Here is a 27,995-nt window from a genome sequence, read left to right as displayed (position 1 = left end):
TAAAGAATTCTCATAGACAGCCATCCAGGAAACTAAAATTAAATCACTTTTAAAAATGTTTTTTTACATAGAGCAAAATAAACATTGGGACTTACACATAGGTTGAAAGTAGAAGCTGAACTATCATGATTTTTTTTCAATTTAAAAATTTAATTCAAAAAATCTAGTTAATCACAACGATGACAGTTAACAGCACTCCACAAATATAAAATGATTTTTTGAGGGTCAGATCTGTTGTTCAACAATTGCTAGCTAATCCTAAGGATCAGTGTTAAAAACCCAGTTACACTTGATTGAATAAAGTGTAACTTTTTATGGGGTTTCGAACAGCGATGCAAGAGCAGAAAAGGGGTAGATCACACCAACTGATTTCACTGATTGCTGGCTCGGTGGGGATGGGTCCACAGCACAGCCTGTGGCAGAGCAGTGAATGACAGAATGCAACTGCAGGATTTTTGCATTAACCTGCCCATGTGCTAAATCCTGAAGCTCCTGTCAGTTTCATAGGGTTAATGCTGACTGTTCATGCCAAAAACTTACGCAAAATCCGGGCCAATGTTTCAGATCATCAACCCAAAACGTTACTCTGTTTCTCACTCTACAGATGCTGCCTGACCCAAGTATTTCTAATACTTTCTACCAGCATCCACAATATTTTGCTTTTGTTTTCCAAGATAAATATGTTTGTTCTAGGGGTTAGTAATTATAGATATCCTGAGTAAAGGGAGAGGGAGACCATAGTAGAGTTACTCATCCATTTGTGGAAGGAGTGGGCTTTGTGTCCAATGCGTTTTCCTAATTGCAAGATTTCTTTACTTATTTTGAACAATTGCTAACATAACTACACAATATAATAAGGAATGATAGGTGTTCTTTAAAAATGTGATCACTCAATTTTTCAGAAGTACAATTTAGATATTTTGTTTCTATTAAAAATTACCAACATAATTTGTTGAATATTACCTCTTATGTAGGCTCCTACTAACTGATGCTATGTTTAACCACATCTAGCTATACTTTAACTGCAAAGAATCTAATGTATCTATAACACAGATTGTATAATTCCCACATCCAGTTTCTGAACATCTTGACCGCAGTGGCTGAAGAACCATCAAAATTCGAACTCCTTGAGGACGTGCAGTGGAGTAAAATACTCTATTTTTTGCAAAACTCACCCAAACTAGAGTCGAAGAACAAAATTTGCATTCATGCTGATCATATTAACAGATCAGGAGTTAGGCACACAGTAACAGGACTAGGTCATTCAACCCCTCAAGCCTGTTCCATTATTCAGTTAGATCATGGCTGATCTGTATCTTAACTCCATTTAGCCACCTTGGTTCCATATGCCTTAATGCCCACACCTAACAAAAATCAATCAATTTCAGTTTCAAAATTTTTGGGTGATCAGTTAAACATGATTTTTTAACAAAGTAATTCAATCATTTCTTTAAACTGTACATCATGAGGAGATCCCTAATATATCACAAAGATTTCAACAACCTATTATTGAAAAATACAGCTGCTCAAGAGCAAAGTTGCCAATGGGAGAGGAAAATGTCACCTGCCTAGTCTCACATCCAGGAAATGGGACAATATTTCGGAAGAGGGACCCATGAGTCAAATAAAAAGAAATTATATTTTCTGTTCCAGGTGGAACTACAGCTCAACTATTGTTAGTACATCAAAAGTATTGTCAATGTAGAATTTGCACAAATTGGTCACATATGATTCAGAAGCCAGGGTATCCAGACTGTCACTGAAGACCTTTGTGCTCGTAATTTCTCTCACAAAAGCTTCTAAGGCCTTAAGTCATCATTCAAAGGATTACTGTTCAGTCATAGCACTTGCTTTTCTGTGCATTTTTGTTCTCAGTTTAATGAACTAAATAACAGATTTTATTTTGTAGTGTGTTGTTGCTATACTAATAGTGAGGCACTTAAAATCTAAAAACTACTTCTTATTCCAATGTACTTGTTCAGCAGTCAGACAAATATCACAGAATTACAATCAGAACTATTCCATCACACCCAATATTGGTGTAAATGAGGATCAACTCTGAAATTTTCCTAGCGTTGTTACAATACTTTGCTATCTTGCTATAAGGAAGTGAAATGAATAGAATGACTTCTACTTCCATACAACTGAATTTAAAAGGTTTTATTTCTCCTATTTTTGTCCATCAATTTTCTCCCCACCTACCCTTGATGGTGCTGATTCATGCTAGAGTAAAGTGCTATGGACATAGGCACAGACATTCTTCTCTACAGCACCATGTGTGACCCTGATGACTGAGAGTAAGCAGGATACTGAATTCAAGGTTCCATCAAAGCAAAGTCCAATCCTGCTTTCAGTCAAAGTCCATGCAGTTCAAAGACAACGGACTGAACATTCATCCTAAGGCGGAGGCAGTTTGAAGGCGGGCGTGATGGCAATTTCTCGCTACTGGCCAGTATGCTGGTCTGCCAGCATGTTCCTGCCTCTGGCCTATTTTCAGGGAGGCAGCTTCTGGAGGGGGAGGGGAGAATGGGGGGGCGGGGCAGAATGTGACGGCTATCCATCCGCCAGTGGCGGGTCGCCAATTAGGCCAACTAAAGTGCCAATTGAGTGCAGTCTTCACACACTGTCGGGTTTTTCCAGATGACACACAGTTTCCCCCAAAGTGGCTGGAGCCCACAGATAGAATTGTGACGGCAACCCACCGGCAGGTCGGTGTGGGTGCAGCATCCTGCACTGCAGCCAAGCGTGGACCCGCTGCGTTGTGAGGGACACAGCTGCAGGCCATCCTGTGGAGGCACTCCCCCCACAATGATGACCTTGCAGCTGTGGCCACAATATAATCTGTACAATTTATAAGTCTTCAGAGGGCAGCAGTGCCCACCTTTCCAGTGAGGCTGGCGGCCGCCCAAAGCCTCAGGCACTCCCATGGGCCCTCCTGTCTGCGAAGCCCACCCACCATCCTTATTAGACAGGGCTTCCGACAATCTCCTCCAGGGTCCTGAACTGGAATTCAGCCCAGCATCAGGACCCTAGAACTAAAATTCAGCCCAATGTGTTTTTTCCTGCCAGTTTCCCACCACCTCTGGAAGACATTTGCTCCTTGCTGGGGCATAGTTCCACAAGTGCTGGGCACAGTTCAGTATCTCAAGCAATCAACCATTCATCATGCATGATCCCGGACAAGAAGTGTTGCCAGGCTATTCATATTTCTATCAATAGTCACTGGATAGCAATAAGATGTGAGAAACATTGCTAATGTTTCTTTCCCCCACCTCCCACCCAGGGAACAAGGAGGACAATTAAAGTGCCCCAAAAGTCCATCTTAGCTGCAATCGGCTGGCTCAGCACAAACTGGGGAGAAAACTTGGAAACTCCTTGTCTGTATTCTGAGTTCCACACCTAGCAGATCATCTACATTTTTCAATTGTAGTAACAAAATATCACCAACAAGATTTTCCACAACAGGCAGCTTCTTCCAATTCCAGAAAGCAGTTGAACACAACAGTTTTGGTGTGATGTAACTGTGACATGCAAGTCAGAATTTCCATGGGATAACTACAATGGAAGAACGGCAGAAATCCTGGAGAAACTGTGTAAATAATAATTTCTTCGGGATCTCTGCCAAAATTACAGCAGACAATCGGAGTAGCTCCTATAGATTTTCCAGATACATATCTTTTAAAGTGCTACTTATTGTTTACATTTGAGGTCAGGAGCAACAAAACCATTTAGTTGCTGCATTCACCTACTTCAGTTTGTTAATAAAAAGAAACGGGTTACGAAAATTGCTGACTGAAAAGTAGTTCACAACAAAAATGAAATATCGTTTTCTTGAAATATTTTAAAAGGGTCTGCTCTAAAAATAAAAGGTCCCAAGCAGAAATCTGGGACTCAGCTTTCATTTTTATCTTAATTTTTCATACGATGATGTGCAGACATACATTTAGTGAAATCACTTAACATTTTGATTGTATGGCACAATTGGATTTGTTAGCATGACTGTGCATATCTGAGAAACACTGTACGATTACAATCATGGTAACCTCCATAGCTTTGGTCCCTGGATTTTTGTTGGGCTCGGAGGCAAAAGTTATTTTCTATTTATGGTAACTGCTGTTGACTATTTTCTGGTGAGAAACTAATGTTAACTTCATTCCACCCGAAGTGTTAGTACATGAGATGATGATTTGGGCATTGGTGGATAGTGGGGGGCAGGGAAGTAGGTAGTGGAGAGAACAAGGTGTTGCACTGACCAAGTCTCCAGAAAAGGGCCACAGACTACCCAGTATCTTTCCAGTTCCAGACAGTGATTGAATGTCACTCGCTCTAACTGGTACATCTGTCATAAATGTTTGATCCATCTTAGCTCTGAGAAGGGCTGAGCTCCACCACAATGGGGGAAAACACTTTCTTGCACCTAATAATGAAAGTTACGTTAGTCTGTGTGTTTTGGGGGAACATGGAGGAGGCTTGCCATCTACCAAGTAGGCCAAGCAAACAAGTGGCTAAATTTGCAAGGACTATTGTCCTCTTGGCTCACGCAAATACCTACGTATCTCGAGCCTTGATTTCACTAACTTCCCAACTGCAGTGCGAAACTTGGCATACTCTGCAACACAAATGTCAGAGTACTACCACCTCCAAACCATCAGCCACCTTAACCCATTTGCTGGCAAAATGCTAATCCACAAGCAGCTCAATTTTCTAACTCTATTCTTGTTGGCTCCGTGCTTCCAACCGCTATAAAACAAAACCCATTCCGGGTATACAAGCTGCACAAGATCGCAATTTAATTTTTATTATGTCTTATTTCTTCCCTCCCTGCTTTGAAAAGCCCTTTACTTCTGCTTGACCATATTTTTGATGCCTCATGCCCTACTCTTCTGTTTTTCCCTCCTGCTCGGATTCCACTCTTCTGTCCACCACCTTGCAAGGAACTCAGGCATCATTATGTACATACAGAGTTCTGCAGAAATGTTCTTGGCACCAAGATATGAGCATGATTAGAATGTGTAAAAGGGTGTGCCTTCCTTTCTGCAGTCTGTCCATCAATCAGCAGGAAACATTGGAATTTGCAGTTTGGTTGAGTGCAGCACATTTGGTGTACAACCTCAAATTGGTAGCAGATTTTGACATGTTGGCTACAAGGGTCAGTCTCCAGACCTCTCACAATACCTCATTATGTCAGGGCATAGGTTTCAATCAAAGTCTTTTTCACGTTCTTCATTTTTTTTGTCCGAAAGGGGCATTTCTTTCTTAACTAGGCATATACTACTTTTCAAATCATGAAAATGAATAAATAAATCAGGATAGCCTTATAAATCTCACAAAACACTGGACCCTACCTCAAGGTCTAAGTTCAAAGACTGGTCTTGACCAGCATTCTTGGTTCTCCATAACAGGCAAGTTTTGATGCTTGATCAGCTGATTAACCAATTAACAATGGAAACACATTAAGCAGCCTGTTTACTGGAGATGCAAATTAGCAAAACTATCCATTGGTCACGAAAATGTGCCACTTGCTGATGAAACCCAGCTTTAGCTCCCTGTTATCACACTCCATTCCAAGGCTGCCACACTGTGCTGTCCAACATCAAGTTGGGGATGTGCCAGAATCTCTTGCATCGCAACACTGATAAACCAAACTCATTCTGCTCGGCTCCTCGGTTCTTGTTAGAAACTCTGCACTCGCCCCAATCCCATTCCTCTTTGATGCCTGTTCAAGCTGAACCCCAACACGTACAATCTCGATCCCCTGCTCAGTCGCGAGCCTGCACCAACACCACATTCAGTCCATCAGCAAAACTACTTCCAAAGCATTAACCTTCTCTATTTCTATCTTGCCCCGACTGCTGCCAAAACTCTCATCTATGCCTTCATCATCTCCAAACTCAACATTTCATAGGCCCATTTGATAGCCTCCCTAGCGCAACCATATGTAACTCCAAGTTATCAAGAACTCCGCCATCCTTATCCTATCACTTACAAAATCTTGTACATCAACTCTGTCCATACCAATCTTCATCGGTTCTCATTCCTCAGTATATCAATTTCAAAATTTTTGTCCTTGCCTTCAACAATCTCACTCCTTGCCATCTCTGCAACCTCCTCCATTCTTACAAAACCTGCCTACATTCTCTATCCTTCCAATTCTGGGGTAAATGTGTTTACACTAAATCCCTCTATTTACATCAGTGGCAGAGCTTTCAACCACATTGCTTCAGGAATTCCTTCCCTTCACCTGTCTGCCTTGCTACATCTCCCCATCTTCAAAAATCTCCTTAAACTCTAGCTTTTGACAGCCTCTTTGTAGTGTAATATACTATTCAAAGCACTTCACCACCAATAAGCAAATATTGCACAAAGCAAGGTCCAAGAAATGAGAAAGATGACTAGATAATCTCTTTTTGGTGGTGTTGATTGAGAGATCAGTGTTAGCCAAGACATCGGTAGATCTTCCCTGTTCTTCAAATAGTGCCATGAAATGTTTACTCTTACCAAAGCAGGTAGATGGGGCCTCTGGTCAACATTTCATCCAAAGACAACCTCTCCGACAGTACTGCAGTGAAGTGTCAACCTCGAACACATGCACAAGTTTCAAGTGGAATTTGAACCTATGTCCTTCTGACTCTGAAACAAGAGTGTTGCCACTAAGCCAAGACTAAGATAGATGCCACATCAGTTTATCAACAGGCTGCATCATCAAACCACTTGTCGAACAGATCTGAAGAATATCCATGCCCACACAGATTTCCATCTGAAACATTTTGTATCTATTGCTGCATAGAACGCATGCAGTTTAATCATGAACCTGGAAACCACAGGAAACATCCCTCAACACATTCCCCTTAATATTCATCCTGTATGCCCAAAGACAGTGTCATAGAGATTGGGTTAGTCATTATAAATGTCCATTTGGTTTACAAAAGAAAACATTATTAACAGAAAATGTTAAAAGGTAATCACAGTGAACAGGGGCTGCAAGAATTTTTTCACACAACACAATGCAGACAGTTTGGAAATGATAAACACTGAACACATTCTGTTGCATTTGTGTTTAGAAGTTCCATTTTAAACCATATATTTTCATGCTTAGTATTTTCAGGAGGAGCTGAAGCACAAAAGTTCAGTCATGGAATACAAACATAGCTGACAAAACTTGTTTGGTAAGGTATAATACAATCTGCAAATATCATAAATACAACTGTATTTAAAACAGGCAGTTTTTTAAAGCAGTTTACGAAGTTTGGGGAAGGGAAAAAATTATAAACAAAAGACCAGCGTAAGCAGAGTTACAGTTCAAACAAAAGTGCTTGCTTACACCACAGAAGTTCAAGTTTGTGTAAACATGACTGCTTGCTGTAAAATGGCCAGTAGAAACCAAAACAATTTTGCTTTGCAAATCAGTTGCTGAGGTAATACTGAAAGAAAGCTGTAACTGGATAGAAACACATGAATCATTGCTTGGGGCAGGAATAACATCAGGTGCATCTCCATGCCCTCAGGGCCCAACTCCTTCACTTATAGTCCCTCCTATTGGAACTGCGGGCTTCATTTTCACCTAGCAATCAAGGAGAGCACATACTTTGCTTCAGTGCAGTATACTCATTGCAATAGTAATCAACAAAAAGCACACTGTCCTCAATGTATGCAAGGTAAGTGCATTGTGACTTTTTTTAAAAAGCATTTTAATAATTCTCCTACACTCAAGTTAGTTATAACATGATTTTAGCATAATCATCAATATGAACTTAGTAAATTGTAGTTGCATAATTAATGTAATGTATTATGCACTGACTGAAAAATATATTTATCAAACCTCAATTCTCTGAAGTCTCAATGGTGTTTACTAACACAACTTACAATACTGTTTAACATATATCATACATTATCCCAAGTTTTAATCAGAAGGGAATATGATTAATCTTCATGTAACTTCTAATTAAACCAAACCAGTACTTTATTAAGTGTTTTGGATATGGCAGAGAGATGTTTAAAAAGAATTACAAGGAACTTCTCAGAAATTGGCACATCTAAAAATCTATTATGAGGATCTATTTATTCATTTACTGGCACTGCATCCCATTAAGGAAGGCAGAAAAGCCCTGAAGAAAACTATTAATTGGTCCTAAGTGCTGTTAACTCAAAACAGAATTTTTAGATCTGAAGATGATTTGTTTTTAAACCCTCATTAGGTAATCTTAGTTATAAATCAACACAAGGAAATATATCAAGAATTTGGAAAAATTTCCAGAAGCAATTTATAGATTTTGATAGATATAAGATTCAAAATACACAGACCGCAGACAAGAAAAACACATTTTATTCCCCAATAAGTAGTTGTTTTTCATGCACCTGTGCTACTGCTTTAAGCAATGTACTAAGTAAGGTTAAAGTCTGTGTCAGCACATACACATATACACCCACTCCAGGAACCAGCATTGAAATCTCCACATTCACCGTCATCTGTCCTCCAGGCACAGAAATGAGCCAACAGGAGGTGAACACACAGATAACTTGTGAAATACAGAATATGTAATTTACAAAAAACAGGCACACAGGTGGTGTGACAAGTTACCTTAATACAGTTTACCCATTCAGATTAAATCAATTTTTTCCAGTTTTGGTTTACATTGGCTTGCGTTATTACAACTAGAAAAGTGCCTAAAATCTTTAGCGTAACAATATTGTACGCCACAGAAGCTTTCCAATGAAATTCCCAAAATAAGCAAGTGCTCAACTTTTCAGAGTGTGTTGGAGAGGGGTGGGTGGGGAGGATGAAGAAACATTGCAGAGTTGAAGAATGAGAAACATCAGAAGGCAAGTCACCTTGAACTGTTGCTGTACACCTCCTAGAAACTGGTTATAAAGTAGCATTAGAAGCAGCTCCCCTACCTCCTCTTTCGGTTAATGTCACAAGGCACTGAGGGAAAAGAAGGGGAGCTTCACTACAAGTATGGACTACATTCAATTTATAAAGGAATATATTTGTAAAACTAGTTTTCCCATCTCAATGGAATCTTTGCTTACATTTTCAAACAGTTTTAGCAGAGTATGACTATAGTTCTTGTGTAAAACTACAAACAAATGCAGAACCTAGTCAAACTAAATCAGTACTTTCAATCATCAAAGCTCTTGTATGAGATTATCGGTCAGCCTCAGCAGTTAATTTTAATTAAGCATGCCATGCAAAACATCAGTGGTGAAGGTGAGAGTTATTCACAAAGATGATGTTCTGTAAACTGGTTTTAGGAGCCTACCGTTTAAGTTTCCTTTCGGAATATAAAACGTTAACCGATCCCCAAATAAGATACCTTGCATCAGCCTTCTTTAGCCACATCCTGGCAGAAAAAGGGAGTAATTTTTACTTTGGGTGGTTCAGGAACGCATCATCATTTCGACTTTTAAATTGTTGCAATAGCTGGTAGCCCATTTCTTTGCACAGTATGATTTCGGCACCAACATCAAAAATAGAACAAGTTGGGCATGCCATCAGTGGGTGGCACAAACAGAAGCTAAGTGCTTCCCTGCAGGTAGGGAGGAGAAATGAAGGGAGGGTTACCCTGCCTGCTCTCATACACGTCTCAAAGACATATATGAGAACAGTATTCAAGAGGGTCAGAAAGAGGGGTAATGCTGTGGGAAGAGTTAAAAGGCAAGAAAACATTTTCTTTTAAATAAAAGATAGGAGATTACTGTGAAAAACAACCAGATTACACGCTCAGCTGCACATTGTTCATACTTTTTATATTTTACACTTCTTTAAAATAATTTTACACAAGAAAATTTGTAGTTTGTCCATTCTTGCAAATGTTGCAAGAAACAAAATATGTCATTTCATAATCTAAAATGGGTATTTAACTACTGAAAGATATGGTCACATTAAAAATATACCAAATTATAAACTCAACCCAAAGATTTAGGCCTTTTTGGTAATTTCTGCAGGACTGCCATTCCATGACCATCAGGTGCCCTATGGAACTCACTCAAGTGCCTATTCATCAGGTGCCAGCTTAGACAGTGAATGGCAGAAAATTATTTGACTGTGGGGACAACAGAGTTTGATCTACTCTTCACAAAATGTCCAGACGTGCACAATTTTTTTTTTTAGCAGAGATAAGTACAAGAACCTAGGGTGAATTTTCCTATCCCTGGGTCAGGGCCAGTGAAACCAGATGTAGCACCCTACTGCTTTCACATCTAAGATCAACTGGGTAACTATAGACCAAGAGTTAAACTTGCGACCTTCTGGTCTATATGGCTAAGTGATTTTGCCAACTGGGCCACTGAGGGTCCTTTGGACAACCTTTTACATTTAAAACACTAAAACTTATCAATTTTTGTGGCAGTGTCTCTTAATAAGATTGATGTTGCATCTCTAACTCACCACCACCTCTCCCGACTTCTCCACAGTTGATAAATTATCAAACTGCTTGTCTGACATCCAGTATTGGACGAGCAAAAATTTTCTCTAATTAAATATTAGGAAAGCCAAAGCCATTATCTTCAGTCCCCACTATGAATGCCATTCCCTTACTACAGATTCCATCCCCCTCCCTGACAACTGTCTGAAGCTGAACCAGACAATTCAAAACCTTACCGTCATATTTAACTCCGAGGTGAGCTTCCCACCACATATCAGCGCCATCAAAAAGGCTGTCACTTTCTACCAAATTGGATTGAAAGTTGATAAATCCCCTGGGCCAGATGAACTACATCGCATAGTCGTGAAAGACGTGGCTATAGAGATAGTAGATGCATTGGTCGTTGTCTTTCAAAATTCTATAGATTCTGGAAAGGTTCCTGCAGACTGGAACGTAGTTAACGTAACCCCACTATTTAAGAAGGGAGCAAGAGAGAAAACGGAGAACTACAGACCTGTTGGTTTGACGTCAGTAGTAGGGAAAATGTTAGAATCTATTATAAAGGATGAGATAACTGGACACTTGGAAAATAACGATATGATTGGGCAGAGTCAACATGGATTTGTGAAAGCGAATTCATGTTTTACAAACCTGTTGGAGTTTTTTCAGGATGTTACTTGTAGCATAGATAAAGGAGAACCAGTGGATGTGGTGGATATGGATTTTCAGAAGGCTTTTGATAAGGTCCAAGACAGGCAGTTAGTAAACAAAATTGGAGCACATGGGATTGGGGGTAATATACTGCAATGGATTAAGAATTGGTTAACAGACAGAAAGCAGAGAGTAGGAATAAATGGGTCATTCTCAGGATGGCAGGCTGTAACATGTGGGGTACCGCAAGGATCAGTGCTTGGGCACCAACTATTCACAATCTATATCAATGATTTGGACTTGGGGACCAAATATAATATTTCCAAGTTTGATGACACAAAACTAGGTGGGAATGTAAGTTGTGAGGAGGATGCAAGAAGGCTTCAAGGGGACTTGGACAGGCTAAGTGAATGGGCAAGAACATGGCAGATGGAATATAATGTGAATAAGTGTGAAGTTATGCACTTTGGTAGAAAAAAAAAGGCAGAGTATTTCTTAAATGGAGAGGGGTTGGGAAGTGATGTCCAAAGGTATCTGTGTGCCGCCCATATTCTTACAGGGCGTGACAGGATGGATGTGGATACGATGTTTCCTCCAGCTGGTGAGTCTAGAACAAGGGGGCACAGTCTCAGAATAAGGGGAACTGATATGAGGAAGAATTTCTTTACTCAGATGGTGGTGAATCTGTGGAATTCTCTAACCCAGAGGGCTGTGGAAGCTCAATTGTTGAACATGTTCAAGACAGAAATTGATAGATTTCTGAATACTAACGACATCAAGGGATATGGGGATAGTGGAGAAAAAATGGCAGAGGTAGATGACCAGCCATGATCTGTTTGAATGGCGGAGCAGGCTCGACTGGCCAAATGGCCTACTCCTGCTCCTATTTCCTATGATCCTTTGACCATTCTCCATGCCTTTGTAACCTATAGACTTGACTATTCCAATGCACTCCTGGCCAGCCTCCCACATCCGTAAACTTGAGGTCATCCAAACTCTGCTGTCGTGTTCTTACTTCAAACAAGTCCCAGTCACCTATTTACCCATTTACCCCTGTGCTTAGTGACCTACATTGGCTCCCAGTAAAGCAATGCCTGGATTTTAAAATTTTTATTGCTGTTTTCAAATCATTCCATGGCCTCTCCCCTCCCTATCTCTGTAATCTCCTCCTGCCCCAGAACCCTCCAGATATCTGGGCTCAGCTAATTCTGGATCCTTAAGGATAGGGCCTATCAGAGATGTATGAGGTAACATGCGTGGATGCAGAAGATGTGGGCAGGGTTCTTAATGAATACTTTGCCTCTGTCTTCACAAAGGAGAGGCATGATGCAGACTTTATAGTTAAAGAGGAGTGTGAAATATTAGATAAAATAAGCATAATGAGAGAGGAAGTACCAGGGGCCTGACATCCCTGAAAGTGGATGATCAGGGCCGAATGGATTGTATTTCAGGCTGTTAAAAGAAGCCAGGGAGGAAATAGTGGAAATACTCAGCAGGTCTGGCAGCATCTGCGGAGAGAGAAGCAGAGTTAACGTTTCAGGTCAGTGACCTTAATTTAATTTTTTGAGTAAAGAACAAGGAGAATTGATGAGGGTAGTGCAGTAGATGTTGTCTACATGGATTTAACTAAGGCATTTGACAAGGTCCCACATGGCGACCGGTCAGAAAAGTAAAAGCCCATGGGATATAGGGGAAGGTGGCAGGTTGGATCCAGAAATGGCTCAGGGACAGGAAGCAAAGAGTAATGGTCAACGGATGTTTTTGTAAATGGAAAGCAGTTTCCAGTGGTGTTCCACATGGCTGTGTTGGGTCCTTTGCTGTTTGTGGTATATATAAATGATTTGGGAGGCATGATTGGGAAATTTGCAGATGACACAAAAATTGGCCGTGTAGTTGATAGTGAAGAGGATAGCTGTAGACTCCAGAATGATATCAATGGTTCGATTGAGTGAGTGGAAAAGTGGCAAATGGAATTCAATCCGGAGAAGTGTGAGTAAATGCATTTGGGGAGGGCAAACAAAGCAAGGAAGTACACAATAAACGGAGGAAATTGAGAGGGGTAGAGGGAGTAAGAGACCGTGGAGTGTATGTGCATAGGTCCCTGAAGGTGGCAGGACAGGTAGATAGAGTGAAGAAGGCATATGTAATGCTTTCCTTTACTGACTGAGGTACAGCATACAAAAGAAGGGATGCAATGCTGCAACTATATAAAATGCTGGTTAGGCCACATCTGGAGTACTGCGTACAGTTCTGGTCACATTACAGGAAGGACATAACTGTCTGGAGAGTGTACAGAGGAGATGTACAAGAATGTTTCCAGGGCATGAAAATTGCAGCTATGAGGAAGGATTGGATAGGTTAGGGTTGGTTTCCTTAGAACAGAGGAGGCTGTGGGATGACTTAATTGAGGTGTACAAAATTATGAGGGACCTAGATAGAGTAGGCAGGAAGGACCTATTTCCCCTAGTGGAGAGGTCAATTACCAGGGGGTACAGATTTAAAGGTGATTGGTAGAAGGATTAGAGGGGACATGAGGAAAAACGTTTTCACCCAGAGGGTGATGGGTGCCTGGAATTCGCTGCCCGCATCAGTGGTGGAGGCAGAAACCCTCAATTCTTTTAAAAGATCCCTGGACCTGCACCTGAAGTGCTGTAACCTGCAAGGCTACGGACCAGGTGCTGGAAGGTGGGATTAGAATGGGCGGCTAGTTTTTTCAGCCGGCGCAGACACAATGGGTTGAATGGCCTCTTTCTGTGCCATAACTTTTCTATGGTTCTATCCCCAATTTTAATTGCACCAGGACTGGTGGCCATGCCTTTAGTTTCCTGGGCCCTAAGCTCTGGAATTTCCTTCCCAAACCTCGCTAGCTCTCTTTCCTCCTTTAAGATTCTTCTTAAAACCTCCCTCTTTGACCAAGTTTTTGACCATCTGCCCTAACATCACCTTACATGGCTCGATGTCAAATTTTGCTTTACAACACTCCCGTGAAGCACCCTGGAACATTCTGTTAAAGCTGCTATAAATTCTTGTTGGTGCTGTTCTCAATGCAGTATCACCTCAAGAAATTATTTGAGGTAACTGCAAAATGAAATTTTTCAGTTAGCACCATAAATGCTTGAATTTTCTAAGCAAAACATGCCCAGACATTTTGAACCTTCAAATTCACTTTTTGGGCTGATCTTGGAGCGGTCAAATAAGATAAATAGTCTTCAATGAATTTGGAACCAACAATTTAACATCTTTCAATATTATTAAATGCTGGAAAGACACAATAGGTCCGTCAGTATCGGTAAAGACGATCAACATATTTTTCTCTTTACAGACATGACTGACTGACTGACCGGCTGTATTTTTTTCTATCAATTTCTGCCTTTATTTTAGATTTCCAGAAATTGCTGTTTTCTTTTTAATCTATATTTCCTCAAGGATTGCAGGCCTTAAATATAAATTGCGTATTCCAAATAAAGTTCCATCTCTGCAGTTTATGCAAGTACAATACTGATGACTGTAATTATTGCACTAGCAACTACGTTTCAGTGCAAGAGCTCAACTATCTTCCGATTGTCAGAGTCCAGAAACCATAAAGTGATCACCTTTTCTTTTGGCATGTTATTACTTGCATTTCAAATAACGTGTTCTTTCAGCTCCTAATAATTGCAATAAATTCAGCCATGTATGACATTCCAGATGCTTTCACTAGGAAGGCAATTCACTACTTTATATTTTATTAGTCACAAAACCCAATTCAAATTTTCGTAAGTGGACTTCATTTAAACTAGTGATTTTTCTTACTGTTGTTGCACACAATACTGGGAAGTATCAATCTCTTAAATATGTTTAATCTAGTAGATTTTATAGATGGCAATCTTTACATGCATTGGACCAATTTAGCTCATGTATAATATATCCCTGGGAAACCTCTCATGAATGTTGTGCAGCATCATGACAACAACAAAGTAAATGAGGGGAACCAGCCAGTAACTGTTTAGGAAACAAGAATCTCCACTTGAAGCGAGTAGAACTGGAAACCATCAAGATCGAACACATAACAGCCAGAATAATCTTACTTTAACAAACTCAAAGCAGATTTCAGCAACACCTGAATCTCAATATACATTAGAGAGGGTTGTCCCTAGCATTTTCAAAGAGTTTATTAATACACTAAAATCTTGGTCAATATAAGAATAATGAACAGAATGAAAATTTTAACCCCCTTGTGATATTCATAGCTCAAAGTAAATCCTTTATTAATTAAACTTAAGTTGCACAGCATATAGCACTTTCCTCATGAAACAGACATTAACAAGTTTTTTTTTCATTATTAAATAAGAGCTGGTGTTAATTACACAACAACAAACTAAGAGACTACATTTTTTGTTAAATAACATTTATTTTAATTTATTAATTATTAGACATACAATTACTCCATGTCAACCAGCTCAGTAAAATTTCCCAAGAAGAATCAACATGGAGTTGTTAAAGCGTTTCAATGCTTACTTTATCCAGGATTGGCTCAGGATGCCAAAGGCATCATCAGAGTCAACTCTGCTGTGTAAATGAGTGAAAGCTCTTGCTTTCAGCTTTAAGTGTTGCAGGTGTGATTGACCATTTGGATGGATTGTTCTGGCTGGTAGCACATCACCACCATTATTCCACACACCTGTGTATAGGCCCTCCTGTGGCAACAAAAAAGGCTCTAGTAGACTGATGAAGTTGTGAACATTACTTTGAGTCAACTATAAACATGTTCTGAATTTTCAGATATCCAGATGCATTAAAATCTCATTTGTGACTTGTGAACACGTCCTTGTGCTCTTTCCCATCTGTTGCTGAATTTGCCTTGCAGTACAAGTAGGGTAAATTTGGCGAGGAAACCAGCACAATTACAGAACCACTTCTATAAAAGGGTATCCAAGTGCCAATGAAATATTGATTACGGAAATATACCAGCCTGTCTACTGCATATAAAATCTGACAAGCTGACAACAAAACCTTGGAATGTAATCACCATGCTGATCCAGAACAAGTATATTCTAAAGATAAAACAAATTTATACCTAATTTCATTCAATGTTACAAGTGGCTAAAATGTTATCCTGCAGCATCACAAAGTAATGTCCACTGCCTGATAAGTTATGTGCAATCACCAAGTGATTTGTAATAAATCAGTCTAAATACTTGCCCTGAGGTTGCAAGACTGAACTCTAGTGTTCAGTAATTATTTCTGTAACCCCTCCAGGTCCACTGCCCAACAGCCTCTTAGGTGAATTTGAATATTCAATCCAGAGGGTACCAAACATACTGAACAGTTCATTTTACGTTTCCTTGCATAACTGCACAGCCCAAGACATCCCATAGCTAACACTGTACTAACATCCAAAAAGAAATAAAAAGATCAAAAGCAACACTGTAAAAATATAAGCCAAGAAATGTGCACATGCAGTTGAACAAAAGTAGAACAGAATAATTAGAGCACAGCATAACAGATGTGAGATTTTAGTAAGATATTTCAGAGGCTAAAGAGCTTGGAGATGCCAATCTGAGGCACTACAACCAGTGGGAGGATGCAATTAGTGTGTAGCATGGTAATAGAGACAGTTCTATTATAAATGTGCACATAGGAATTTATAATCAGAAAAGCTGATACAGAAGTATGCCAAAAATTTGACAAGAAACAATATTTTGCAGACAGGGAATTCACACAGATGAGATTTTTTAATAAAATGTACATATATTGCATTCTAGTCAAGTATACTGTATTACTTTTCAGCAAAATCATCACTAAGTCACACAATAAAATTGTACATTTTGCTTCTGCATAGGCAGGATCTCTTCTTTCACATCATGCAAAACTACACTGCGGACTTCATGAGCCAATAGTGCAAAGGTAAAGGAAGATACTGCTCTAAAAAAAAATAAGTTCAGATGGTTTAGAAGCTATCAGAAAATTCAGATGGTTTGGTAGCTATCAGTTGTGACAACTGTACAGACTGTATACACTTGGCAGAATGCCTGCCAAAGCAAAGTTACTCTTAAAAATATTTTAAATCGCATCCTTACTCTTAAATGAACTTTTAGCCCAATATTGCTATGTGTAATAGTTTATCCATTTCATGTTGCTTCCCTTTGCCAAACATGGAAAACAAATATTTGGGCAGAAACTAAATGGACCCAATTTTTTAAATAGAGAGAAACCAACTTAGTCATTAAAATATGTCTTAGAGTTATTTGAATATTAAAAAGATTAACTGAAACAGTCAGTCAGTTAGTACATATTTTCGGGGGTGGGGGGGGTTCGGGTTCAGACCACATGGAGCTCCATGATTCAAATGAGGAATTAGTAATGAAGAACACAGTAGTTAAATTTTCATTATAAAAATAAAACCATCTAGCCGTTGGGGTGACATATAACACAGCCTTCAAACCATGAGAACGAAACTATCAGAGTTTCTCATAAACTAGAATCAGAAGGACAAGCTACAACAGGCCTTGCTGGCAACACAAGCAAAGCGAACAAGCTCTTTGAAACAATACATGAGTTTCCCAAACATCTCTTTGCTTCTCTTATCAGGCTGGTGAAACTTGAGCTCTTGGTCCTTAACCAAAGATAACTGTTTCAGACAAAATAATGCCACTGATAAAAAGAAAGGCCAAATGTTATTTTCTCTACAGAGTGAATAAAAACCCAAGTAAGCCCATTCACATTTCTCTGATAAAGCCAAACAAGCTTTCCTACTAACCATAGATTTTATTACAATGTAAAAATCCAAAGATAAAGAGAAGGTTTAGTTAAAAAGTATTATTGTACAAAAAATTATTATTCTATTTATTGAACTGAATATGAAATTATATATTATGTAGCTTTGCCAGTCAATCTTGCATTTACTGGCAATCACAGTCACAACTCAATCATCCTGACAAACTTCATACCCCTTCAACATCAAGTCACTGTAATATCGTTCCATCTCCCCATCAAAGCGCCTGGATAACAATGCCACTCCAACTGAAGGAAAATGCAGAAAGAAAAAAACAACTAATTGGAAGGGAGAGATGACACTAGAGAAACATACATCAGTAAAGGCCTGGCTTAAAAAAATTGTGAATTAAACTTTTATCAAGATTGCCGTTTAATAAAAGAACTTACTGTCCAATGCCCCATTTACATGACAGTGCTGGACATAGGCCCATCTTCGGTAGCAGCAGTCATATAAATGAGATGCCTTATATGCCTCAGGTGGCATGGAAAACCATCTTGTGGTGGTTTTGCTCTTCCAAAGGCAAAATTGCCAGGGTGAAGTTAAGTGGGCACTGATAGAATAGTTTTCTGTTTGCCATTATATGCCAGCTGTGAATGGGTTGAGCTCTCAACCCATTTTACAGATAGCAAACTTATTTTAGCACCAACAGGCCCGTACAGTACTTCGACTATCAGGAATCATTCACAACCAGAATGATAAAGCGGCAAGTGTGGTTTTGTAATAATTGTCTGTGTGCAGACAGTTGATATAAAGAACTTGCACATCTCCAGCATTTCTTGCGTCCTGTGGATGTCCCAAAGTGCTTGGAACATCAATGTAAATTAAGCATTCAAGTCTTGGATTTTGGCTTAAATCCAAGACCTTCAGACTCTGATGTAAAAGTCCAAATGACTGAGCCAAACAGTCGTGTTCCCGTGTAGGCGCCAGTTTCTAAATCTCTCACCTGGTGTAAATGGAAGGAACTCAGAACCTGGAGAACTGCATCACATTGCTCAAGTGTAGTTTATTATTGCAATAATAATAAACATTCACACAACCTCATAATTTGTGGGCGGCACAGTGGCGCAGTGGTTAGCACCGCAGCCTCACAGCTCCAAGGACCCGGGTTCGATTCCGGGTACTGCCTGTGTGGAGTTTGCAAGTTCTCCCTGTGTCTGCGTGGGTTTTCTCCGGGTGCTCCGGTTTCCTCCCACAAGCCAAAAGACTTGCAGGTTGATAGGTAAATTGGCCATTACAAATTGTCACTAGTATAGGTAGGTGGTAGGGAAATATAGGGACAAGTGGGGATGTTTGGTAGGAATATGGGATTAGTGTAGGATTAGTATAAATGGGTGGTTGATGTTCGGCACAGACTCGGTGGGCCGAAGGGCCTGTTTCAGTGCTGTATCTCTAATCATAATCAATAGGTAACTAATCAACTCATACCATCCAGAGGAATATGACTACGCAAGCAATGTATAGTTCTGAACTATTTCACAGCTTATATGTAATAGAAATATTTACATAGATGCTTTGCATCTTGTAACTTCAATTTGGATTACTAAACACATACACCTTACAAGATATTGTACCATAATGGTTCATCTGTATTTGACATCATGCTAAAGGTGGCCCATTGCCACACTGCCAGATTTGCATATCAGTTTCTGAAACCAGGTGCATCTTAAGCAATGTGCTAGCTGTTACTCTCATCTTTGTGCAAAGTTAACCAGTTTCCATTCTTTCTTCCAGTCTCATGAAACTTATTCCAGTGCTGATTTATTCATACATTTTGATCACATGTACAACAAACCGAGTGGAGTTTTTCAATTATCAATTTAAGTATACTAAACCAACATAGGATCTACAAAAGCAAAGACCTGGGAGAAGCAGTAGTTAACCATCTTTATCAAGATCAAAAATGAGCCTCACTAAAGGACGCAAACCAAAGAAACCTCACTACATTCCTCGACCTCCAGGAAAACCATTCAAATATAAGTGTTTCCAGTGCCCATTTACATGTAATGAGAAATCACACCTGTTTAACCACATGAAGTACAGCTTGTGTGAAAATTCAATCTCCCTAGTTACAGACCAGGACCAAACAGGAAAGTGCCCAAAGCCAAGTTCCAACGAGACCAATATACTCAACCAGAAAGACAGTATATCAAATGGGTGCAATGATCCAAGGATACCAATTAGCAAATTCAATAAAAGTTCAGAATGCACAAATACTGTTTCAGATAAAACTACAAGTCATCAAATCATCAATAATGAAATGAAAGAAAATGTAGGAATGGATAATCAAGCTTTTGCTCTGGTTACAAAGACGAAACAACAGAAGGAACTACATCATATGATTCCTGTAATAGATGAATCTGAAAAAGGAGGAGCTTTTGAAAAGGAAGAAAGATCATCAGCTTTCTTGCCTATTGGAGGACTGACATCCAGCAAAAGACCAGAAAAAGAAAATGAAAACACAAATTCTGTTTCAGAAAATTCCAACAACAGGGCATCTCCCATCCTAATGAAATCAGCATTTTACAGCCCAGGTGACCAATGGAGAGCACGACCTTCTTCAGTTTCACCAGAGCTTTCCAAAGCAAATAAAAGCTTTGGTTCAATTCCTCCCAACACATCACCGCTGATTCCGGACTACACACATTATTACACTGAACGAGGCTCAAGAGTAGTCTTTTCACCCTATCTCCTCACTGGCAAGCCACTTGAATATGACAACCCAACAACTCCACTATATGTCTCTCCTGACCAGCAGAATTTCCTGCTACCTCATCTACAAAATCCAGGCATGACTTTGCCAAGATATTTAGCTCCATCAACAGTAGAGCAATATAAAATTCTGCATCATTTTCATTCAAATCTTCCCATTCCTTATGGAGTCCATCATCTCAACTCAGCTGAATATCATATGCCTCGGCTTGGATTGAAGCTTCAACAAGCAGCTAACACTACCAAGGATCAAAATACACACCTGTCAGTTGTCAATCCTTCGCTTTATGAAAGTTCATTACCATCAGAATTATACCTCCAGAACTCTCACAGGAGACTTTACACTGAATGGGAGAACTCAGCTCCAAGAGCATATGCAAAAGACAACGAGATTGCAGTATTGGACATGAACAGTGATTCACATAAAGAGAACACAAATATAAAATTGAGCCCTAAAGCAGGAAGTGCAGCAATGGGCTCTCCAGGTCGACCGAGCCCAACTACCTTTGCTAAAACAAGTATTGTTTCAGAAAGTTTTGGTGAATTGCCCAAGATTGTTTCAAACACAAGCAATAAAAGTTACAGATGGGAAGAAAATTTAACGCACATCAGACCAGTCAGAAACATCACAAATCCACACGCAAATAAGGTCCATAGTCAACAAGATCAGCCAGAAAGTCAAGGACCAATCAGCAGGTACAGCAAACATCACCAAGAGAGTTTTCAAAATACTTATTTTTTTAAAAGACATTTTGCATTCTTCAGATCGTTTATGAGAATATTGTTAATAGCTGTGCTGGCACCATGTTATATACCAGCAAATAAGTTAACATTTCAGGTCTGTGAATTTTCTTGAGAATTATGATGAACGGCCACCGACCTGAAACATTAACTCTGTTTTTTTCTCCACAGATACTGCCAGACCGGCCAAATATTTCTAGCATTTTCTGTCTTTATTTCAGATTATTTCCAACATCTGCAGTATTTTGCTCTTGCATCCATTGAATCAAACTCAGCTCTCTAAGTAATTTCATAGGGCTGCTTTACTATCAGCACTATGACTCAAACAATATAGAAGTGGTTTATTATTCATTATAATTAGTCTTCAAATTACTGCTCATTTTCAGAAAGAAGCAATTAGTTCAGACTGTTAATTTCATAGAATCATACAACACAGAAGGAGGCCATTCGACCCATGGTGTATGCACCGGGTCTTTGAAAATTAGCCCCGCTCCCCTGCTCTCTCCCCATAGCCCTGCAAATTTCTCCTTTACAAGTATGCGTCCAATTCCATTCCGAAAGTTATGATTGAATATGCTTCCAGGTATTGCATTCCAGATTGTCAAAACATGCCGCTTAAAAATATTTCTCCTCATCTCCCCTGGCTCTTTTACCAATTATTTTACATCAGTGTCCTCTAGTCACCAACCCTATCAGCAGAAATAGGCCGGAATTTTACAGTGGATGGACGGGAGCTGGACTCCGACGTAAATGTCGGTGACAACCCCGCTTCCGCCCAGCCTGGGGATCCGTCTGGTATTTTACGGATCCCCAGGCTTTAATTGGCCCGAGGCGGGACGTCCACGCACTTGAGGGAGGAGGTCCCACCTCAGAGAGCTGCTGGCCAATCAGCGGGCCAGCAGCTCTTAGTCTCAGCAGTGCCACCGGGACCTGTGCCCGACTGCCATGCACCCACCCCGGGGCACGGAAAGGCGGCAGCTATCGCTGGGCAGCCTTTCACGTCCTTGGCACACCTGCTTGCCATGGGTAAAATACCCGTGGAGGCGGGTGAGGGCCCTTAAGTGGCCACTTAAGGGTCTTGATTGGCCTCGGGTGGGCGGGCCGTTTCCCACCCCCCGCCGGACCTCCGTAAACTCATTCGGAGGCAGAATCAGGGTGGGTTGGCCTCCTGGAGCCTGCCGCTCAATTTTACCCCGCCCCCATGCCACCATCCAACCCGCTGGGGTTGCGTAAAATTCCGGCCATAGTTTCCTGCTATCTACTACCAAACCATTCATAATTTTGAATACCTCTATTAAATCTCTCTTTGAGCTTCTCTGTTCTGAAAACAATCCCAGTTTCTCAAGTCTCTCCACATAACTAAAATCCCTCAACCCTAGTACTGTTCTGGTAAATCTGCACTTGCTCCAAGGCTTTGACATCCTTCCTAAAGTGTTGTGTCCCAAAATGGACACAATACTCGAATGAAACATAAACAGCAATGTTTAAAGGTTTACCATAATTTAGTTGGTTTTGTACTCTCTTCCACTATTTATAAAACAAAGGATCCATACGCTTTTTTTTTTAAAAAGGCTGATGAATCTGTCTTGCCAGCTTCACAGATATACGTATGGGAACCATGAAATGAGGCCATTAAATGTACTATTGTCCATTTGAAAAATTTAAGTATCTAGTTTTTTCCTTAACCTTCTTCGAGGTTCTATCTCTGCTATGCTTTCTTTGTACTTAGCATTCCTAGGATTTTCTTTAATCTATGTCGCTTCCTTAGCTCTGTGGTAAGTGTCTCACCATCTGAATCAAATAGTTGTGGGCTCAAACCTGACTTTGAAATCTTAGATGAATAATCTAGGCTGATATTTCAGTGCAGCACTCCCTCACTACTGCACTGTCAATATGCCATCTTTCAACAGAGGCATTAAATAGAGAATCTGTTCCAGCAGATGTAAAAGATTCCATGGCGTTATTGAAAAAGCAGTGTTCCCAATGCTCTAAACAACATTTATCCCTTACACCCCAAAAGAGATTATCTGGTCATTTTTCTGACTGTTTTGAGGGATCTTTCTGTGCACTAATTAGCTGTGAAGCAGCTTGGGAAGTTCTGAGGATGTGGAAGGTGCTGTATAAATATGGGTTGTTTCTACGTCTTTATATTTAAAAAATGTAAAAGCTATGAAATTCAGTCTGAAAATCATATTTCACTCCTCTGCTTACAGAATTCTGGTACCCAATGAGGGCTCTACATCCAATCCAACTTATTCTAATGTTAACATTTTGGATTACTACCATGGAAATTCTCCAGTACCCACAGATACAAGCTCCACTGGCATGATCCCATTAAACCTTTCCAAAAAGGATAAAGCAAAAACAGAGCAGGACAAGCAGTTTGGAACTAAAATTAAAAATCTCCCACAAGGCTCAAATGAAAACTCATCAGATGGCAGTTATTTCCCACTAGATAATGAGTTTCAAACTTGTATAAAAATACAGGAAGTACCTTTAAATCTTTCAGTCAGAGCTAAACATAAGCATGGCTGGCCAACATCTGAAGATTCTATTCCAAAAGTAGACAGCACTTCCAAAGAATCAAGGACACAAGCAAAGTGCTTAAATGGCAAGAAGTCTCTTCATTCTGACTTAAAAACTAATTCAGCAGAAGATCTCAGTACTGGCAAGGATTGCAAAAACACAGGTCAATGGAAAGAACAGACAGAAAAAGATGTTGTCAGCAACCTGCACACATTAAAAGTTGTCAAAAGTACACAAAGCTGTAATGATGAACAGAAGCAGTCAGCTGCTGTGGCTCTTTGCCAGTTAGCCATATGCAACAATGGAAAATGTAATGAGGAATGGTCTTTTCTGCCAACTGGGGAGTTCGCCAGTTTGAAGGACCCCAGCTATGAAGACAAACACATTTGTGGTTCACTTGCATTTGACAAAATAGAAAAAGAACAGAAACCAAGAAGTCAAAAAAGGTCAAATAAAGTATCAGTTAAAACACAACTAGAGGCAACACATGTAAAGGATAATGATTGTGGTAGGATATTCAATTTGAGGAAGAGAACTAGAGTTGCATAAGATGGTGCAATTCCAATTGAAACCAGTAATAATTAGACTAAGCAAATTATTAAACCATGTAAGGTTGACGACCATTGTTCACATCAAGGTTTCAAAGCCTGGATTAGTCACCAAGATGCGTAACACACCCTAGGACGAGGGTGTGTATAAACTCTTCTTTGACTTTCTGTCGACTTATAATTATTATACATAATATATAGGGTGTTGGTTAACAGCAACAGATTATAGTGCAACACAGTTTCTGGCTGAATAAGTTCAGCAGCCAACGTATTTTCAATTTGGATTACATTATGTGGTACAGAATGTTGAAGTCCAGAAAGCTTGTTATGGAAGGATAATGCTGGAGCCTATCTTTACTCAGTTTCACATTTATTTTACAGAGTAAAAAGATTTCAAACATGTAGCTCCTCACTCAAACCCTCCACCAGTCTCTCTAAGTGTCTGCTTATAAGTGCTCAAGTAAGACCCCAATTAACACCCTCCACATGCATATAATCAAACAATTCATATGCAATTAACAAATTAACACAGAAGACTAAGATTTGTTGGAATAGAGATTCCAATAAAATGGTACACATCCTATAGAGAGCAACTAGAATTTTTATTTGGAGCTCACTTTTCCCCCTTAAAATATAATAAATATAAAACTAAGTGATTGGAGTTTGAATACTCCAAGCTGCAAAAAAAATGAACAGTGCAGCTAGCAATCTAATTCCACCTCTGACAATGATTGGCTCAAATTGGCTTTAGACAACTACCTCAAGTAAAATAAGCAAATAATCAATAAAGTATGTTACCTTATTTGTAAAAATTTCAATGACCTATGCGGCACAACCGGCACAAATGTTGGAAGCACTTCTAAGAACATTTAAATCACTTGTTTGAACCAGATGGGCAGATGTCAATAGAAGACAGTGAAATCAGGTTGGCTAAAATAAGAATACAAGCCAGTAGCTGAAATTTCTAGTAGCCCAGTAAATACAGGCTAACCAAAGATCAAGTATTTCAAGTATCTGAAACACAGAGGTAAAACTTTTTTAAAATCATGTAGTTATCATTATTAAAGCTAACATTTTCTTCCGTATATACAAAAATTTACTGGATTAGTTTGTTTTGCTACAGGATGTAGGGGTTCAGTAGCATAATGGTTAAGTAACTGAATGAGTAATCCAGAGGTCCCAGATCCAGAGACACAAGTCCATTTCCCACCATAGCAGCTGGGGAATTTAAATTCATGAATTAAAGTAAAATCTGGAATAAATACTAGTTTCAGTAATGGTGACCATAAAATTACTGGATTGTTGTGAAAACCCATCTGGTTCACTAATATCCTTTAGGGAGGGAAATCTGCCATCTTACCCAGTCTGGCCTATTTGCTACTCTCAAATGGCCAAGCAAACCACTCAGTTGTATTCAAGGCAGCGATTTACCACCACCTTCTCAAGGGCAATTAGGGATATGCAATAAAAGCAGGCCTTACCAGCATCCCATGAATTCATTTTTAAAAAAGTAAAGAGAAACACTGATTCGAAAGTATAAAAATTATGTGGACTACCAATGAAAAGTCTGTATTAATAAGAAAAAATTAAGTTACTGTAACTGCAACTTTTGTTCTGCAAATTAAATAACCTCAAGTCTGACATTCTCACTGCTTAACGAACAATTAAAATGATCACATCATCATTTAAAATCTAAATTGACCCAGACCTAACCAACTGTCCATGAAGTCTCGTTTAATCGTACTTACCTGACCCAGACTAAAGGACAGGTATAAGAGGTAAAAATTGCTTGCAAGACTATGATGTCATTAAAATTATGTATTTTAATTCTATTTTTATTAGGCTCACTTGAAGTACTAGGGAATGCAAGTCGTGAGGATTATTACAATATAGAAATATTATTGTGGACATTAATTTATATTATGGGAAACTGCTGGTGATGGAAACACTTAGTATCATGTTCAACCATTTATGTTTAAAAAAAATTTGCTACAGGATTAAAGATAATTCATCATGCACAAATAACTGTCTCCTTTATTCTTTGTTGAACACTAGTAACCTACTTAGTACTAAAATAAGAATCCAATTATACTTAATTCTATGTTATATTAAGTCAGAGTAAAGTTATATTAAATCACACCAAAGATGAATAGCTTATCTACACCAAAATAAATCAGGTATACGGGTATTGTAGACAAAATTCTCATTTACGACAGGTATTTAAAGAGGTTAAATCATTCAAAATGCCATAAAAGTATAATGAAAAGGAAGCTATCTGCAGGAAAATTAGGCTTCCATGTAAAACATTTTTGAAAAGATACCTCATTACTGTAGAGAAAATTAGGTTTCCAAATTTTAACCATTGGTTTTGCATTGGGCTGAAGACTACATATTGGCAGCTCCTGGTGCTCAGAAACCTGCCCTGCTTCTATCACAGGGTGAATTTCAGAGCTTTGGCAGTCACACAAAAACCTTGTGTACAGTTGTCTAGAAATCACAATCTCTAATTTTATGGCCACAGTTTTTCAGATATACAGGTCATTAATAGATGGCAGCACAATTTGATAAGACCATATAGTATCCTTGGTTTTGTATTTACAGACAAAGAATATAAAACTGTGATGTTGAATTTGTTCAGGACTTTATGAGAAGGATGTAAAAGCAACAGAAAAGGTGCAGTACAACTTCAGTAGTCATCGCAGCTAGAAGAGGTCCAAGTAAAGCTTCAATATTAATAGGTGATCAGGCCAAATCTGACCATTTCAATGCAGCTAAGTATGATATATTTGGGTGGCACTAACAGACAAGATGGACCCCAAGCATAGCCAGTTCAAGTAAGTGCTTATTTACGTCATGACATTATCGCGCCATTGTGTCATCACATTGTTAGCATATTACACAAGGTACACATTTTGGACCAAGAAAAGGTTGAATCTGAGTATTTTTTTAAATGAAGAAAAGCTAGCAGCAATGGAGGTCCAAAGAGATTCAAGAGTCCTTGTACACAGATCACTAAAATGTAGTGGTAACATACAAACATAAAAAAAAGAGCAGGCTATTCGGCCCCTCGAACCAGCTCTGCCATTTGTTAAGATTGTGGCTGATCTGAATGTGGACTCAACTCGATTGCCCTGTCTGCCCCCCATAACACATGACTCCCTTGTCTATCAAGAATCTATCTAACTCAGCCTTGAATATATTTGATGACCCAGCCTCCACTTCTCTCTGGGGAAGAGAATTCCACAGACTAACGACCCTCTGAGTGAAAAAAAAATTCTCCTCATCTCAGTCTTAAATAGGAGACCCCTTTATTTTTAAACTGTGTCCCCTAGTTCTAGTCTCGCCCATAAGTGGAAACATCCTTCCAGCATCCACCCTGTAAAGTCCCCTCAAGATCCTTTATGTTTAATAAGATCAGCTCTCAATCTTCTAAGGGTATAGGCCTAACCTGTTCAACCTTTCCTCATCAGATAACTCCTTCATCCCAGGAATCAGTCGAGTGAACCTTCTCTGAACTTGTAAAGCAATTTTATTCTCTTTTAACGGAGATCAAAACTGTACACAGTACTCCAGATGTGGTCTCACTGAGGCCCTGTACAGCTGTAGCAAAATGTCCCTACTTTTATATTCCATTCCCCTCGCAATAAACAACAACATTCCATTTGCCTTCCTAACTACTAGCTGAACCTGGATACTAAT

At 39.4% G+C, this 27,995-nt stretch overlaps 2 protein-coding genes across 4 annotated transcripts in view; one reads left to right on the top strand and one right to left on the bottom strand.

Annotated features, from left to right (window-relative positions):
- Positions 1 to 27,995, bottom strand: part of tbcd (tubulin folding cofactor D) — a 370,097-nt gene that overhangs the window by 217,055 nt on the left and 125,047 nt on the right. The window lies entirely within an intron of this gene.
- Positions 7,481 to 26,287, top strand: znf750 (zinc finger protein 750). Of its 2 annotated transcripts, XM_068058689.1 has the most exons (4): positions 7,481 to 7,655; positions 16,837 to 16,901; positions 19,504 to 21,177; positions 23,436 to 26,287. In XM_068058689.1, exons 3-4 carry the CDS (start codon positions 19,673 to 19,675, stop codon positions 24,295 to 24,297), a joined length of 2,367 nt encoding a protein of 788 aa, XP_067914790.1. In that variant the 5' UTR covers positions 7,481 to 7,655; positions 16,837 to 16,901; positions 19,504 to 19,672; the 3' UTR covers positions 24,298 to 26,287. The 2 variants fall into 2 exon arrangements, with proteins under 2 accessions (XP_067914790.1, XP_067914789.1); XM_068058688.1 differs by lacking the exon at positions 16,837 to 16,901.

Source organism: Heterodontus francisci, chromosome 26 (genome assembly GCF_036365525.1).
Source record: "Heterodontus francisci isolate sHetFra1 chromosome 26, sHetFra1.hap1, whole genome shotgun sequence".
Classification (NCBI taxonomy): domain Eukaryota; kingdom Metazoa; phylum Chordata; class Chondrichthyes; order Heterodontiformes; family Heterodontidae; genus Heterodontus; species Heterodontus francisci.
Note: the sequence above shows the minus strand (reverse complement) of the source record. Positions and strands in the feature narration are given on the sequence as shown.